Here is a 14,312-nt window from a genome sequence, read left to right as displayed (position 1 = left end):
AAGTTTTTTTTTTTTTTTTTTTTTTGAGACAGGGTCTCACTGTGTAGTTGAGATTGACCTGGAACTGACTATGTAGCCCCGGCTGGTCTCAAACTCACAGTGATCCTCCTGCCTCATCCTCCCAACTGCTGGGATCACAGGCTTGAGCCACCACACCCGGCCTCCAAGTTTTTGATATTATGAGTTATGCTGCTAAAAATATGAGTGCGTGGATCATTGTAATATGATGTCTTTAACTCTTTCAGGAAGATACCTAGAGGAGAACATCTGGGTCAAATATAATTTCTAGTTTTAGTTTTTTAAGAATTCTCCAGACCAGGGATGTAGCTCAGTGATTCCGCTGCCACCCTCACAAGTACAAGGTCCTGAGTTCAATTCCTGGTACAAAAAAAAAAAATTTTTTTTCCATAGTGGTTGTACTAGCTTACATTCCCACCAACAACATAGAAGGGTTCCTTTTTCCTCAAAGCCTCTCCAGCACTTGTTATTATTTGATTTCCTGATGACAGCCATTCTTTCTGAAGCAAAACTGAATCTCAGTGTTGTTTTAATTTGCATTTCTCTAATGGCCAGAGATGTTGAACATTTTTTATGTATCTATTGGCCATTTGTATGTCTCCTGAGAAGTGTCTATTCATTTCACTTGCCCCTTTTCTTTCTGGTGGGGCAATTTGGAAATTATTTTTCTTGACAGAATTTTAAATTTTAATTTTATCTAAATTTTTATTAGTATTCATTTTTTGATTGTATCTTTTATTTTGGCAGGGTCTAATTTTTTGAGTTCTTTATATATTCTGGATATTAGTCCTCTAAGGAATAGCTGGCAAATGTTTTTCCCATTCTGTTGGTTGGCTCTTTACTCTACTAATCATTTCCTTTACTGTGGAGAGCTTTTTTAAAATTTTTGTACCGGGGACCGAACTCAGCACCTTACACTTGCCTGGCAGTGCTACTGAGCTAAATTCCCAGCCCTGTTTATTTGTTTTTTGAGACAAACTGGCCTCAAACTAACTCTGTAACTACGAACTTGCAGTGATTTTCCTGCCTCAGCTCCTGAGTGCTGGGATTACAGATGTGCACCACTATGCTTGGCTCCAGAAGCTTTTTTTTTTTTTTTTTTTTTTGTACTGGGGATTGAACTCATGACCTTGTGCTTATGAGGCAGGCATGGTGACACTGAGCTAAATCCCCAGCCCTCCAGAAGCTTTTTAATTTGATATGATCCCATGTGTTGATTCTTGATGTTATTTCTTGTCCAACTGGGGTTCTGTTCATAAAGTCCTTGCCTACGTCTATGTCTTCAAGAGTTTTAGCTATTTTGTCTCCCAGCAGATTGTTTCATTTTAGTATTTAGATCTTTGATCCATTTTGGTTTAGTTTACTGCATGGTGAGAGACACTCTAGGGTCTGTCCCCAGCATGTGGACACCAATTCTCACAGCACAGTCTGTTAGAGCGGCTGCCTTTCCTCCAGCTTGTGCTTTTGGCCCTTTTGTCACCCACAGGAAGATTTGGTACATTGTAAATGTTCCCTAACCATTTGGCTGAAAGAATTGACTCATGTGACCTCATCTGATTTCCTGCTGTGCTTCTGCAGGTCGCTCTACACAGGCAGAGTGTCTTCTCCAGGCAGCAGGGTGCATGACACGCATGAGGAAGCTTGCTTTAGAGTCGCCCTGGATTATGCCAGGTGAGGGGGCCCTTGGGTGTGAACATTTACTAGGGTCCTCCGAAATCTTTCTAAGATGCACTTGTCCCATAGCTTGGTGTCATAATTCAAAAATTCACATACAAAGATAGATTTTCAAAATAAAAACTAAATTCAGAGGTGCTCCATCAAGAAATTGGGGAGCACCCTCTTCACAATTCTTTTGAGCAGTTCTGGTGATCTCTGTGTCCACTTCCTGGAAGAATGACCTGGTGTGACTGCCCACAGGTCCCACAAAGTCCCCTGCTGGCCATCCCTGGGTGCAGAGAGGGGCTGACTTTGAACCTCTCCCCCCGCCTCCTTTCTGCTTCTCCCAGGCTTGTCTCTGTGTCACCTGAGGGGAGAGAGGTGGAACGAGGGCTGCACCCAGTCCTCCACAGCACACGGCAGGGGGATGTGATGCCCAGTGAAGGCCCCCAGGCTGAACAGGTGGTCTAAACAGGTGGCATGGGACCGTGGCCCACCAGGACCACACGTGGACCTGGGCACAGGGTAGGGACTAGAGTCGCTCTGTGGAGGACATGGACACTACCAGGCCTTGAATGTCCTCCACCTGGGTCAGAGCCAGCTGGCCATGGATGAGAGCTGTGAGCTACTTTATCCTGTGGGAGTCAGAGATTGTGTCTCAGCAACGGGACACATGACGCGATACAGACTCTGTGCTGAGTGAAATAAGTCAGGAACAAAAAGACGGACACCAGATGACCATTCACATGAGACCCCAGGGTTCAGATCCAGAGGCAAAGGTCAACGGCTGGATGTAGGAGCTGGGGAGGGGATGACAGTTTGTGATGAAGACAGAGGTTTGTCCTTGTAAGATGAGAACATACTACAGATGGGTGGGAGCGATGGTTGCACAACACTGGGCATGTGCACATTTTATGTGCATTTTACCATAGAACAATGAGAGAAACCAAGAAAATGGCCTCATAGGGCATCAGCTGGACAAGATTTCTGGTTCCTTCATGAGGTGCCTTCTCCTGAGACGTGGAAAGATTTCTCTGCTGACATCCTGCTGTTTAGTTCTGCTAAAGGGACCAGTAGCCACAACAGATGTGGGTGAGGACATCCCAGGGAGAACTGGACAGCTGGCCAGGCACCTGAAGGCCATGCAGCATGTGGGATGCTCTGAGTTTCCATAGCAAGCTGGATGTCCGTGTGGAGAGGCCAAGGGCTCAACAGGCCCTGAGACCAGGAGGTCCAGGGACAACATTATCCAGGGCTGCAAGGCTGGACAGTGTCTCCAAGACCCTTTAGCCTGCTCCAGGGCATAATAGGGGTCACTGTGCCAGAGAAAGTAGGTGAGAGCTGAGACTCCAAACCACCCAGCAGCTCCCGGAGGGAAGCCTGAGAAGTATGCAGCTGAACACATCCGCAGGGGCCAGGGGCAGCAGGGCTGCTGTGAGGTCTCGCAGGTCCTGTGGCCTCTGACCCTGGATTCCCCGGGCCTCTTTGCTGCATATTACACAACATTATGCTCAGTGGTAGAACAATGGTCTAGCATGGATTTGATCCCTAGCACCTTAAAAACAAGCAAAAGAAAAAAACATCATAATAGATGGAAAATGAAAAATGGAATTTTAAAGGCTGGATGTCTTTGTCCCCCATGAGTATACTGATGTCTTCATCCACACGAGATAAGAGGAGGTTGCCTTTGGGAGCAGATAGGATTGGCAACATAGGAAAGAGACCCCAGAGAGCTGTCTACAGCCTTTTCCACCAGAGGACACAGCAAGAAGCCCCCGTGGTGAACAGGAAAGTACTCTCACCTGACATGGGCTCTGCTGGCCTGGATCTTGACCTCTGATCTTCAGAACCAGGAAACCTCTCCTATTGCCTACAAGTCAACTGGGCTGGAACCTCTTATTACTGCAGCCTGAAGGGACTGACACTGACAGAGGAAATGATAGCAGCAGTATCTCCCCTGAGGGTAGAACTCGGATGCCCCATGGGGGTGCTCAGCACCCCTGACATGCACATACAGAAGGGCTTATGGTGGTAAATTTTAGGCTTTGTATTTTTTCCATGATTAAAACAAAGGCCACACAACTGAGACAAGGGGACATAAATTACCTGTAATCTGAGGGTCATGGATCCAGTATCCACGGGTCCTGTGCAGCAAGAGGGATGAAGTTTGGACAGCTTTGGGTGGGCTGTGTGTTCATGTTCAAATCAAAAGGATGAAAGGGAGAAAGAATAAATTCTAAGCCATGATGGCTGTAGAGAAGATGAGTTGCTAGGGTTGCAGAATGGGGCAGTGACTGAACAACGGACTTACTGTCCTAGGGCTGTGGGAGGCCGGAAGTCACAATGCGGTGTCTGCGGGGCTTGCTATCCTCAGGCTGGCAGGGGGATCTGCTCCACCCACTTCCCTGTTCCTGTCCTCTCCTGAGTGGATCTGTCCAGATTTTTCCTTTTTGTGAGGATGCCTGTCACCGCCACACATAGACCTCACTGTCATGAGAACTGATAGGTGAAGACCTCTTTTCCAAATCAGTCACCTTCTGAAGCATGGGTGGTCAGGACCCCAACATATCTTTTGGGGAAGACTCAATTCAGCCTATAACAGAAAACAAATAGGGAACACAAAGAAATGGAAATCCAGCCTATAATTAGGAGGCTGATGCAAGAGGACAGCAAGTTTAAATTCAGCCTGGGTAACTTAGTGACTTAGAGGTCCTGTTTCAAAATAAAAAATAAATGAAAGGACAGAGATGTATTTCAGTGTGAAGACCCTGGTTCCTCCTCAAGTACAGCGGGGAATAAAAAGCAGAATAACAAACAAATGAAAAGAAGGATTCAAGTAAATTGAAAGTGAAAGGCTAGAAAAAATATGCCAAATTGTATTCAAAAGAAAACTGATTATGATTAGAGAAGCAGCTAACTAGTGAAGAAACTTCCCACCAGAAGCATTGTAGGAAATGGCATTCGTTGCCTGTGGTAGCTGCAGTGAATGACTACAGACTTAGAGGCTTCGACGGCACGTGTGACCTGGTGTCTCTGGGTACCTGAGGACGGAATGGGGCCGATGGGTCCCAGACCAAGGTGCCAGGACGAAGTGCCAGGTGGTGGCAGCCCCACCTGGTGGGCAAGGAAGGGAACCAGTGGGCTGCCCTGCAAGAAACGTGTTCCCTTGGCAGACACAAATGGCTCTTGTTTGTCCATGTCCCACTTAAGCCTCTTGATGGTTGCTCTGGTGCTGGGAATCCCTGGAATCTGTCCCAGGTCAGCCTCTGGTCCTTCCCATGAAGGTGTGCACTCAATGCTCCCAGGGTGGGAAACGGGCTCAGGGCTTCCTGATAAATTCTGGGTGGGGAACAGCTTAAGGCAGGAGCACAGTCCATGTGTGTAGCAGCCAGTGGCATATGCGAGAGTGGGTGTCACTTAGGCTTTGGGCAGATGCTTGCATGTCTTGTTCAGAGGAAGTTGGGTGGGCAGACATCCCCCGAGTCCTCTGCTCTGGCCCCAGCTTGGCACCTGGGGTGAGGTAAGAACTTCAAGCTGTGTCCAGGGTTGACCATGCCAGGAAAGTCAGACCTGAATCCAGAGTGGAAGCTGAGGCAACGTGGAACCACACCGTGCTCCCAGGGGCTGTGGGAGGATCTGCTTCCTTGCCCCATCTATCTTCCAGAGGCCTCCTGCAGTCCTTGGCCAGTGGTCTCTCCACCTTTGGAGCTACTGAGGCTGGTCCATTTGCCTTTGCAGTGTGTCACTCTGCCCTTTTCTTCCCTCTTCTCTTGACACCAAGGACCTGGAGATGTGCTGGGCCAGGTGTCCAGGCTGATCTCACCCCTCTGCTGCAGAGATCAGCACTCTCAAGTTCCAGGGGTGGGGATTCCAGTGCCTTTGGGAGCAGGTCATTATCTTGCCTACCTCGAAAATAAAGATCCCAGTGACACAAGGGTGAAAGACTCAGCCCACAAGGACAGGAGCAGCATCTTTAACGCTCATGTGTCAGTTAACAGTAGCCGCAGGTACACAAAGCAAACTGGGGAGAGCTAGAAGAAGTGGACAGAGCCCTCTTGCAACAAGGGAATGTTCATCGTTTTCTTGGTAGTTGAGAGCTCAAGCTGGCAAAGAAGTGGTAAAAGTCTAGGTGAACACAGGTGGAGCAGCGGGTGTACGGGCGGGAGTGGGATCAAACCATGGAAGATGCTGGAAGAGGGGAGCAGTGAGTGCCCAACTCTAAAGCTGTTGCTCAGCTCTGAGAACTGATCTGAAAGGGTTGCAAAGTCTATCTCACCCAGCCTGGGTTCTTGTCCCTGATGCCAGCACACTGGACATCAAGGATCTAAGGGCCATTTTTAAACATCCATCTGGAGGCTGGGAGTGGTGACACACACCTATAATCTCAGCACTCTGGAAAGCAGATGCAGGAGGATCACAAGTTCAAGCCCAGCCTGGGCCATTGACCAATTTAACAAGGTCCAGTGAAAATAATAGATAACAAAGGGCTGAGGATGTAGCTCAGTGTGAAGAGCCTGAATTCAATCCCCAGTACTACACACACACACACACACACACACAAACACACTCATCTGGAAAGGCTCTGAATACCTGGGTGTTTAGTCTGGAGTCACATGATCTTTCTCGGTTCTATAAATCACCCCTGGGGCTTTGCAAAGACTCCCACCCTCACTCTCTTCTCTGTCTTGCAGAAAACACCACCCTGCCCACCACCCCGGACCTCACTGGGGAGCTCTGCAATGCATCCTTTGACGACAGCAAGGTGACACTGCTGGTGGTGTACAGCGTGGTATGCGTGCTAGGGCTGCCGGCCAACTGCCTGACGGCTTGGCTGACGCTGCTGCAGGCCATACAGGGCAACGTGCTGGCCGTCTACCTGTTCTGCCTGGCGCTCTGCGAGCTGCTGTACATCAGCACGCTGCCGCTCTGGGTCATCTACATCCGGGACCAGCACCACTGGACTCTGGGCCCACGTGCCTGCAAGGCGACTGCCTACATCTTCTTCTGCAACATCTACATCAGCATCCTCCTGCTCTGCTGCATCTCCTGTGACCGCTTCACAGCAGTGGTGTATGCGCTGGAGAGCCGCGGCCACCGTCGCCAGAAGACCGCTGTGCTAATCTCCGTGAGCATCTTTGTCCTGGTTGGGCTCCTGTGTTACCCAGTGTTCCACATGGAGAACGTGAAGGGGACCTGCTTTGAGCCCCTGCGGATGAATGCCAGCATCGCCGGCTTCCACTACGCACGATTTGCCGTGGGCTTTGCACTCCCTCTCTGCATCATCTCGTTCACCAACCACCGCATCTTCCGTAGCATTGCGCTGAGTGGGGGCCTGACTGCGGCCCAGAAGGCCAAGGTGAAGCACTCAGCCATTGCAGTTGTCATCATCTTCCTGGTTTGCTTCGCCCCCTACCACGTAGTGCTCCTGGTCAAAGCGGCTGCCTTCTCCTACTACAGGGGGGACAGGGACGCCGTGTGCGCTTTTGAAGCCCGAGTGTACACTGCCTCTGTGGTATTTCTGTGCCTGTCCACGGTCAATAGTGTGGCTGACCCCATCATTTATGTGCTGGCCACAGACCATTCCCGGCAAGAAGTTGCCAGAATCCACAAGGGCTGGAAAAAGTGGTCCACGAAGACAGAAGACACCAGGCTCACACAGTGGAAGGACTCTGAGGAGACACGCTCGCCCACGCCTCTCACCCACAACTGTGCATTCCCACACACCTGGCAATGTCCTGGGGCCATAGCCGTCTGAGTGGGGCTCGGGGTGCACCCTGGAAATCCCACCTGAGGAGTTCTGACAAACAGGGACCTCTCTGTCTGCCTCATGTCCTTGCGGCTCCCTTGGCCACCAGCCAGCAGCAGGCCACAGCAGAGTGTGGTTGATGACTACATTTTCTGTGCTTTTCTGCGGGAGTTTCTGGGTGATTGGTGTGGTGTGTCCTGGGGTTTTCAGGGTTCTACCTCAGAAGGACATGAAGGTCACGGGCACCGTCCCAATGCCTGGGCACTGTGGCACCACCAGGAGCTATAGGGAGGAAGAGATGTGGAGTCAGCTGCTTGAACCCCTGCAGGGTGACTGCCTTTCTTTATTAGCCTGAGGTGCTGGTCACCCCAGGAGGGTGTGACAGGCCATGGGCAGCCCAGAGGTAGGGGAGTGAAGAGCCATGCCAACATCTGCTTCACTGCTACGGGGTCCTGGGGCTGGGTCTCCAGACAGACAGCGCAACTCAGGAGCAAGCAGGTGACTTCCCATTCAGCCCCAGTCCTCACCAACGTTGGAACAAGAGGGAGACCTCATGGCTCAGAGTCAGATCCCAGCCCAGTCCCTGTGAGCCTTGTCTAGGCCAGGTCCCTTGCTGCCTCTATCTACCCATCTGGAAAATGGGTCCAATGACACCTACTTCACCAGCTCCATCACCTGTCCAGCCATGCCCAGAGTAAGTCAAGCTCTCAGGTATATAAGGCAGCTGTGGTTTGCTGCTCCATCATCCTGAGAGATAGCAAAAGATACACTGGGAAAGTATGTTCAGAGATTAAAAACACAAGAGTGTGAGTGTGACCCAGCCTCCTTTACAGCTTAGTGCTGCAGGCCTGGCTTTACAGGTAGATGATGGTTTCCTGGGGCCCTGGGGCCACAGCTGAGAGAGGAGTGGGAGCTGTGGGTCTCACAGGGCCAGGAAGAGTGGCAGCCCATCAGGGTCAGGAACCATTCTGGACTGTGGGGCTGGGGAGAGCAAGAGGAGGGCCAGGGATCTCCTGTTTCACAGGGTGGACATCCTGGAGCTCCGTGACTAATGTCACAGACTGGTAATTGGTTACAGAATTGTTCCCCTCCTCCCCAACATTCTTGTAGCCTAAAGCCCCAGATGGCAGTGGGCAGGGTCAGCCCTGGGGCTCAAGACAGGGTCCTTCCACCTCTCCCTGCTCAGGGCATCAAGCACTCTGGCTGAGGACACTGACATCACTGGGCCTCATATAGGGCCTTGCCCTTCCCAAGGCCACATGCTGGGCCCAGTGTCCAGTACTCACAGGAGGGCCTCTGTGTGGGGTGGGGAAGGGATACTGATGGGCCCTTGGCAGGCAGGCAGGAGGGCTGGTGGGCAGGGCTGGATTTCAGGGGGCCCCAGGGGGGCAGGAGCAGCTGGAGGTGGGCTCCAAAACCTCTCACTGGGTGAAACCAGGCAGACCCAGGGTTCCAAGCATGCCCACAGTCCCAGGCTAGGAGGGTAAGGGCTGGAAGCCATTGACCTGAGGCTGGTGCTCCCTGAAAGTCTGGGCCCTCACAGTCCTGGGCCAGCACTGGGTCTCTTCCTTCTCCTGGGTGGTGGGGACCTCATGATAGGGAGGTATCCCTCTCTCAAGGAGATCCTATGGGTCCCCTCCCTCAGGGCCTACTCATTCCCATCATAAACAAAGACCAGAAGCTACAATGGGGGAACTAGATTGAGAACTTCAACATTTATTTCAGTTAAATTATGAAGCACTTGTTCTTTTGAAAAAAAAAAAAAAAAGAACAGAAAATATTCCAGAAACTCTCTGTGCAGCTATGAGTTGGTGGCCAGGAACCAGACAGAGCCAGGTCCCAGCCACCAAGCCCAAGGCTGCTCCCCAGCGTGTAGAAGGGACCCAGGATGCCTGAACTCTTCCACCCTCCCAGCCCCTGGCCTAAGGGCGCCACCCTCTGTCATCTCCAGGGATGTCTTGGGGTGCGTGTCACATGTGGTGACCCAGCAGAGGGTTTCTGGCTCCTCACAGATGCTTGGTCACTGCAGGAGGAGCCCCTCACTTGGAATAGATTGCACTTGTTCATGTCTGGTTGAGCGACGTGGTCCTTTTCTCCTGTGCTGGACTCTGTCTGGACCACACAGGCACTGGTTTCAGGTGTGTAACTGCAAGGATACTCAGCATCACAGGCCAGAAAAGTTACCAGGTGGAAGGAGGGGAGGAGGCTGCAAAGGTGGCTGTGAGGCTCAAGGAGGGTCACCTGGGGCTCCTCCCATGGGGCCTCCAGGCTGGGGAGTGAAGATGTGACACTGGAAATTAGAAAATGGGTGCTCAGGTAGACCGGGGACCTGGATGGCACCACAGGGCATGAGAGCCCTGTGCAGCTCACATCCAGGAAGGAAGATTGGTGCTCACCTGAGTGAGCAGGGTAGGGTGGGGCAGCCACTGGGAAGGACCCGGTAGGGCTCCAGCCACCTCTGTGCTGGCTGAGGGAACCTAGGCTGAGACCTCCAGGAATGGGTGCTGCAGAGCAAGGGCCTGTCATGGCCCAGGGTGGCTGCATCTGTTCTGCCTTCCTGGCCACATGTTCCTTTCCCACGGTGAGGGTTACGGTAGCTTTGTCATCAGTCCTGACCACAAGACTTTCTCATTTTTATCTGACTGGGGGAAGCTCCTCCGGTTAGTATGGAGGTTGCCCAGAGCTGGGGGTGTGGACCTTCCTCCCTTCTGTCAGCCCCTGTCCATCCACTTGGCGTCCACTCCTGGCCCCTTCTTCCTCTTCCCCCTCCATCTTCCTGTCTTCCCCTCCCCTCCCTCTCTCCTCTTCCTTCTCCTCGCCACCTCCCTCCCCTCTCCCCACCGCTTCTTTCCTTCCCCTCACTCCTCAGGGAGAAGTCACATTAGCCCAGGGAAGTGGGCAGGAAAGTGTTGTTGGGAATTCTGGGGTTGCAGTGCCTACAGAGCCACATCCCCTGCCAGGGACCCCATCTGTGGGCGAAAAGGAACTGCTTGCTGGGCACCTGAGGGTGCCAACTGAGTGTGCAAAAGAGGAGCTTGATGATTTCCAGTCATGGGCCTTGATGGCCCCAGCAGTTTGATCTCATGGTGAGGAAACAGCCTAGCTACCTGGGCATCACGTGAGACCCTGAGATCCTCCAGGACTTCCAAAGGGCAGCTCATTCTGAAGATTAATTCCCCCCTCTCCATGCTTCAGATTCTACATGCAGTGGCCACAGTGACTGCCCCCAGGACTGCTGGGGGATTAACTGGAATTCTCTGTGGGTCCCCTGCTTAAGGTCCACAGTAGGGGCTCAGCAAGAAAGCAGGATGCTTGTGTACCTTCCTCAACCAGAAGGATTGTGAGCTGATGTGACAGTCATTTATGAAAAGGCCTATCCTCCCCAGAAGGGGTCCTGGAGGAAACTGGTGGCCTTAGCTTTCTGTGTCACTAGCTCTTTGGCCACCAGGGGGCATCCCTGCCACAGCTGGAGCAGAGGATCCCTGAGAACCCAGGTCCCAGTGGCGCAGCCTTCCAGACCCTCCTTGGATGCTTCTTGCTTGTGGGCACTGTGCTACTCTGTATGTACATTTTTGGTGAATATTTTAAAACACATCAAAATTTCACATATTTGTGGGGTAGGTTGTGATAATTAAATGTATTATGTTTGGAACCTCTGAGTGCCTCTCCTGGATTTGTACAGAACACACAGAAGGTTTTTGAGGCTGACCAACGCGCACTGTGCTGCACTGGGCCACCTCCTCCCATCTGCCTGCACCCCATCCGGTTCCCCACCTCCTTCCCTCCCTTCTCCACCTTCCCGCTCCCGTCCTCCCTACTCTATTCTACACTTCTTTGAGCTCAGGGATGCTTTTATCTGACTTTTTATCTTGGAATAATTTCTAACTTACAGAGAAGTAGTGAGCAGTGCAGTGAGGTCCTGGACATTCCCTTCACACACTTCCCACTCCTGACAGTTTACCAAGGGGGCCTCATTGTCCCCTCCTCCCATAACTTTCTTCCTGGGCCTCTGAGGAGGAGCTGTAGACCTAATGAGCAGGACCTGTAACAGCTCACACACATTGGAAGCAAACGGACTCTCATACAATCAGGGTCAACCTTAAATCAGGAAGCTACCACAGATCCACTGTCTGCCTAGTCCACAGAACACCTGCATTGTACCTCTCAGGGTATCATCCTTCCTGGGTCTTCATACAGTGCTCTCTCTCACATTGGCTCTGTTGGTTTACTATGATTTCTGCAAGGCAGAATGCTTGAGGCCCAGGCACCACTTTCCAACAGCCCCAGTCACTCACAGAAGTGCTGCCCTCCATCCACTTTGCTTAGGCCTCGAGGTGCAGGCGGGTCTGGGCTGACACTTGTGGGATCAGCAGCACCTCCCTCATGTAGACTAAGGTTATCCTGGGAGAAGGGGTGTCATGGGGTACTTGTGTCCCACCCCAGGGCTGGACTATGCAGAGGTGAGGGCTCCAATGCCCCGCAGGACCTGGCACTGGCAGGAGGTTCTTGGGGTTCCTAGGTACCCTGGACAGCAAATGTGAGGCAGGGTCTGGGGGCAGGGTCCATTCGAACAGTGGACGAGGCCCATGATGGGAGACCCACATGGAGGAGAGAAGGCCGGGGCTGAGTCCTGCTTCCCATGGCCCAGGGAAAGGGATGGAAGGCAGGAGGAGATGAGAGTCCAGAACCTGCATCTGCCCACTGGGCTGCTTGGCCCGCTCCTATGTGGGCACAGTAGACAAAAGAGCCAGCCTCTTGCCTGAAACCTGAGAGAGGCATGCACACACTCAGGTTGTGCCATGAGCTGAGAAACCAAATGACTCTGCTTTCTTTCTGAGATGATTCTTGCTATGTTGCCCAGTCCGGCCCCAAGTACCTGGACCCTAGCAGTCTTTCTGCCTCAGCCTCCTGAGTAGCTGGGACTACAGGTTTGTGCGGTATACTTTCCTCTATTAGAGGTAGGATTTATCTGGGTGTGGTGGCAAGGCTGAGACAGGAGGATTGGGAGTTCAGGGACAGCTTCTGCTACCTGATGAGACCCTATCTCAAAAAAGGGGGAGAAGGAAGGAGTGAAGAAAAGGGTTCTTTGACTAGATGACAGGTACCCAGGCAACCTTCCAACCTGGCCCTAGCCCTGGTGGCCAGCATGACACCTGCACATAGCCTCTGGGGCTGTCATTTGTGGCTTCCGCCTTAGGTTTATTTGTGACATATTAACTGAAGTGAACACAGAATGCTCCAGAAGGGACACAAGGTGCAATGACAGCACCATGCGGAGGCCACTAGGTCCCAAAGACTTCCAGAGCCGACCCAGGGCCGTTGGCTACCCAGCCTGAGCTTGGCACCTCAGGGGACTCTTGCTCCCTCAGTCCAGCCCCCTTCCCTAGACATGTCTGGGAGACCCGCTTGGGTCACATTTGCAGCAGCTGTGTGCCATCACCAGTACACCGCCACACACACATCCTCCCGTGGCTGGGAACTGGGTGCTCAGTTAGGGGTTCTCAGTGGGTGGTTTACAAAGAGCAGAGGTCACTGAGCTCAGGCCTGGAGCCTGGCCCAGCCTCTGGTGAGGGCTCCCTGCTGTCACAGGCTGCCAAGTCCCCAGGTGGGCAGAGCATCTGGGGTGGAGCTCACCCAGCGGCAGCGCTTCTCTGACAGACCCTCTCTGTGGTAACTAACCCACTCCCTTGGCAACCACCAGGCATGGATTAACCTGCTTGGGAGTGCAGAGCCCTCATCTCTCAACTCTGCTGCATCGGGATGAGTCCTTCAGTCCTTCGTTCATGTCATAGCAGGACCACTCCAAACTACCTGGGACAAGTCATTTTGTGAACATTATGTGTTCCTGTTGGGTACATCCTGAGGAGCAGACCTGCTGAACTATAGGCTTTGGGCTCTCAGCCCTACTACAACCTGCTATGACAAGGAAAATATCTCCCAGCCTGTTAGCTGCCAGGTGTGTCAGGCATAGTGGTGCCTGCCTGTAATCCTAGCACTTGGGAGGCTGAGGCAGGACAACTGCTGTGGGCCACCCTGGGCTACATAGTGAGTTCAAGGCCAGCCTGCATTACACTGTGAGACCCTCAGGAAAAAAAAGAAAAAAGAAAAGAAAAGAAAAAGAAAGAAAGAAAAGAAAAATGCCAGATGTCAGATGTGCTGAGTTCATGTCTTTGGATAAAGAAGGAGGACAAAAGTCATTATGAGTAGGAAAGGTTTATTAAGAAAGCAACTGAGAGACAAGAGGGTCCTGAAAGTGGGCTGTCAAAGAGGCTTTGTCCAAGGGAATTTTATACAGCAGAATCAGGACGAGGTAGCTAGGTAGCTGCATCTCACACTGCAATCAACCTGTAAGATTACAAGTAAATTGCTTAGCTAAATTGCTCCAATAGGGAACTGAGGCCCATAACAAGGGTATATGGCAGCACTGTTAACTTTAGTTATTTGCAACTTCTAACACAGAAAGGACAAAGGCATTCCTGGAAGAGGATGAGTGCATGGGTCCAAGTGTTCTGATCACCACCTGTGCCAGATGCCCTATCTGGGCCCACTGGACCAGGTGGTGCTAATGACAGCATGATCTCCAGCTGCTGTTTATTTCTAGGGAGGCTTGTGATTGGCTACTGTTGTCTCTATCTTGAGACTGGCTATCTTCAATTTGTCTCTATGCACAATTGTGATGTGTCTTATCCTCCACACTGACTCCCTGGAGGGCCTATCCCTATTAATTTCTGTCTAACTTAGCAGCTTAGAATACTGCCTTGTGTTTCTCCTAAGGGGCTGTCTTAGCTAGTCTTGTTTTTGTTTTGTTTCTAGCTTATGTATCCTAGGCTGGTCTTCAAGTTGCAGCAATCATCCTGCCTCAGCCTCCTACGTGCTGGGCTAGTTTGTTACT

At 51.7% G+C, this 14,312-nt stretch overlaps 1 protein-coding gene across 1 annotated transcript in view; it reads left to right on the top strand.

The window, feature by feature from the left end:
* The window catches only part of Gpr132 (G protein-coupled receptor 132), a 14,738-nt gene extending 4,532 nt beyond the window's left edge, over positions 1-10,206 (top strand). The window contains exons 2-3 of the mRNA XM_010607345.3: positions 1,597-1,689; positions 6,366-10,206. Coding sequence (XP_010605647.1) covers positions 1,641-1,689; positions 6,366-7,429 — 1,113 coding nt within the window. The 5' untranslated portion in view covers positions 1,597-1,640 and the 3' untranslated portion in view covers positions 7,430-10,206. The remainder of the gene's footprint in view (positions 1-1,596; positions 1,690-6,365) is intronic.
* Positions 10,207-14,312: the final 4,106 nt, after the last annotated feature.

Source organism: Fukomys damarensis, unplaced genomic scaffold (genome assembly GCF_012274545.1).
Source record: "Fukomys damarensis isolate Sample0158 unplaced genomic scaffold, DMR_v1.0_HiC HiC_scaffold_21, whole genome shotgun sequence".
NCBI lineage: Eukaryota > Metazoa > Chordata > Mammalia > Rodentia > Bathyergidae > Fukomys > Fukomys damarensis.
This window is presented reverse-complemented; position numbering and strand designations above follow the sequence as displayed.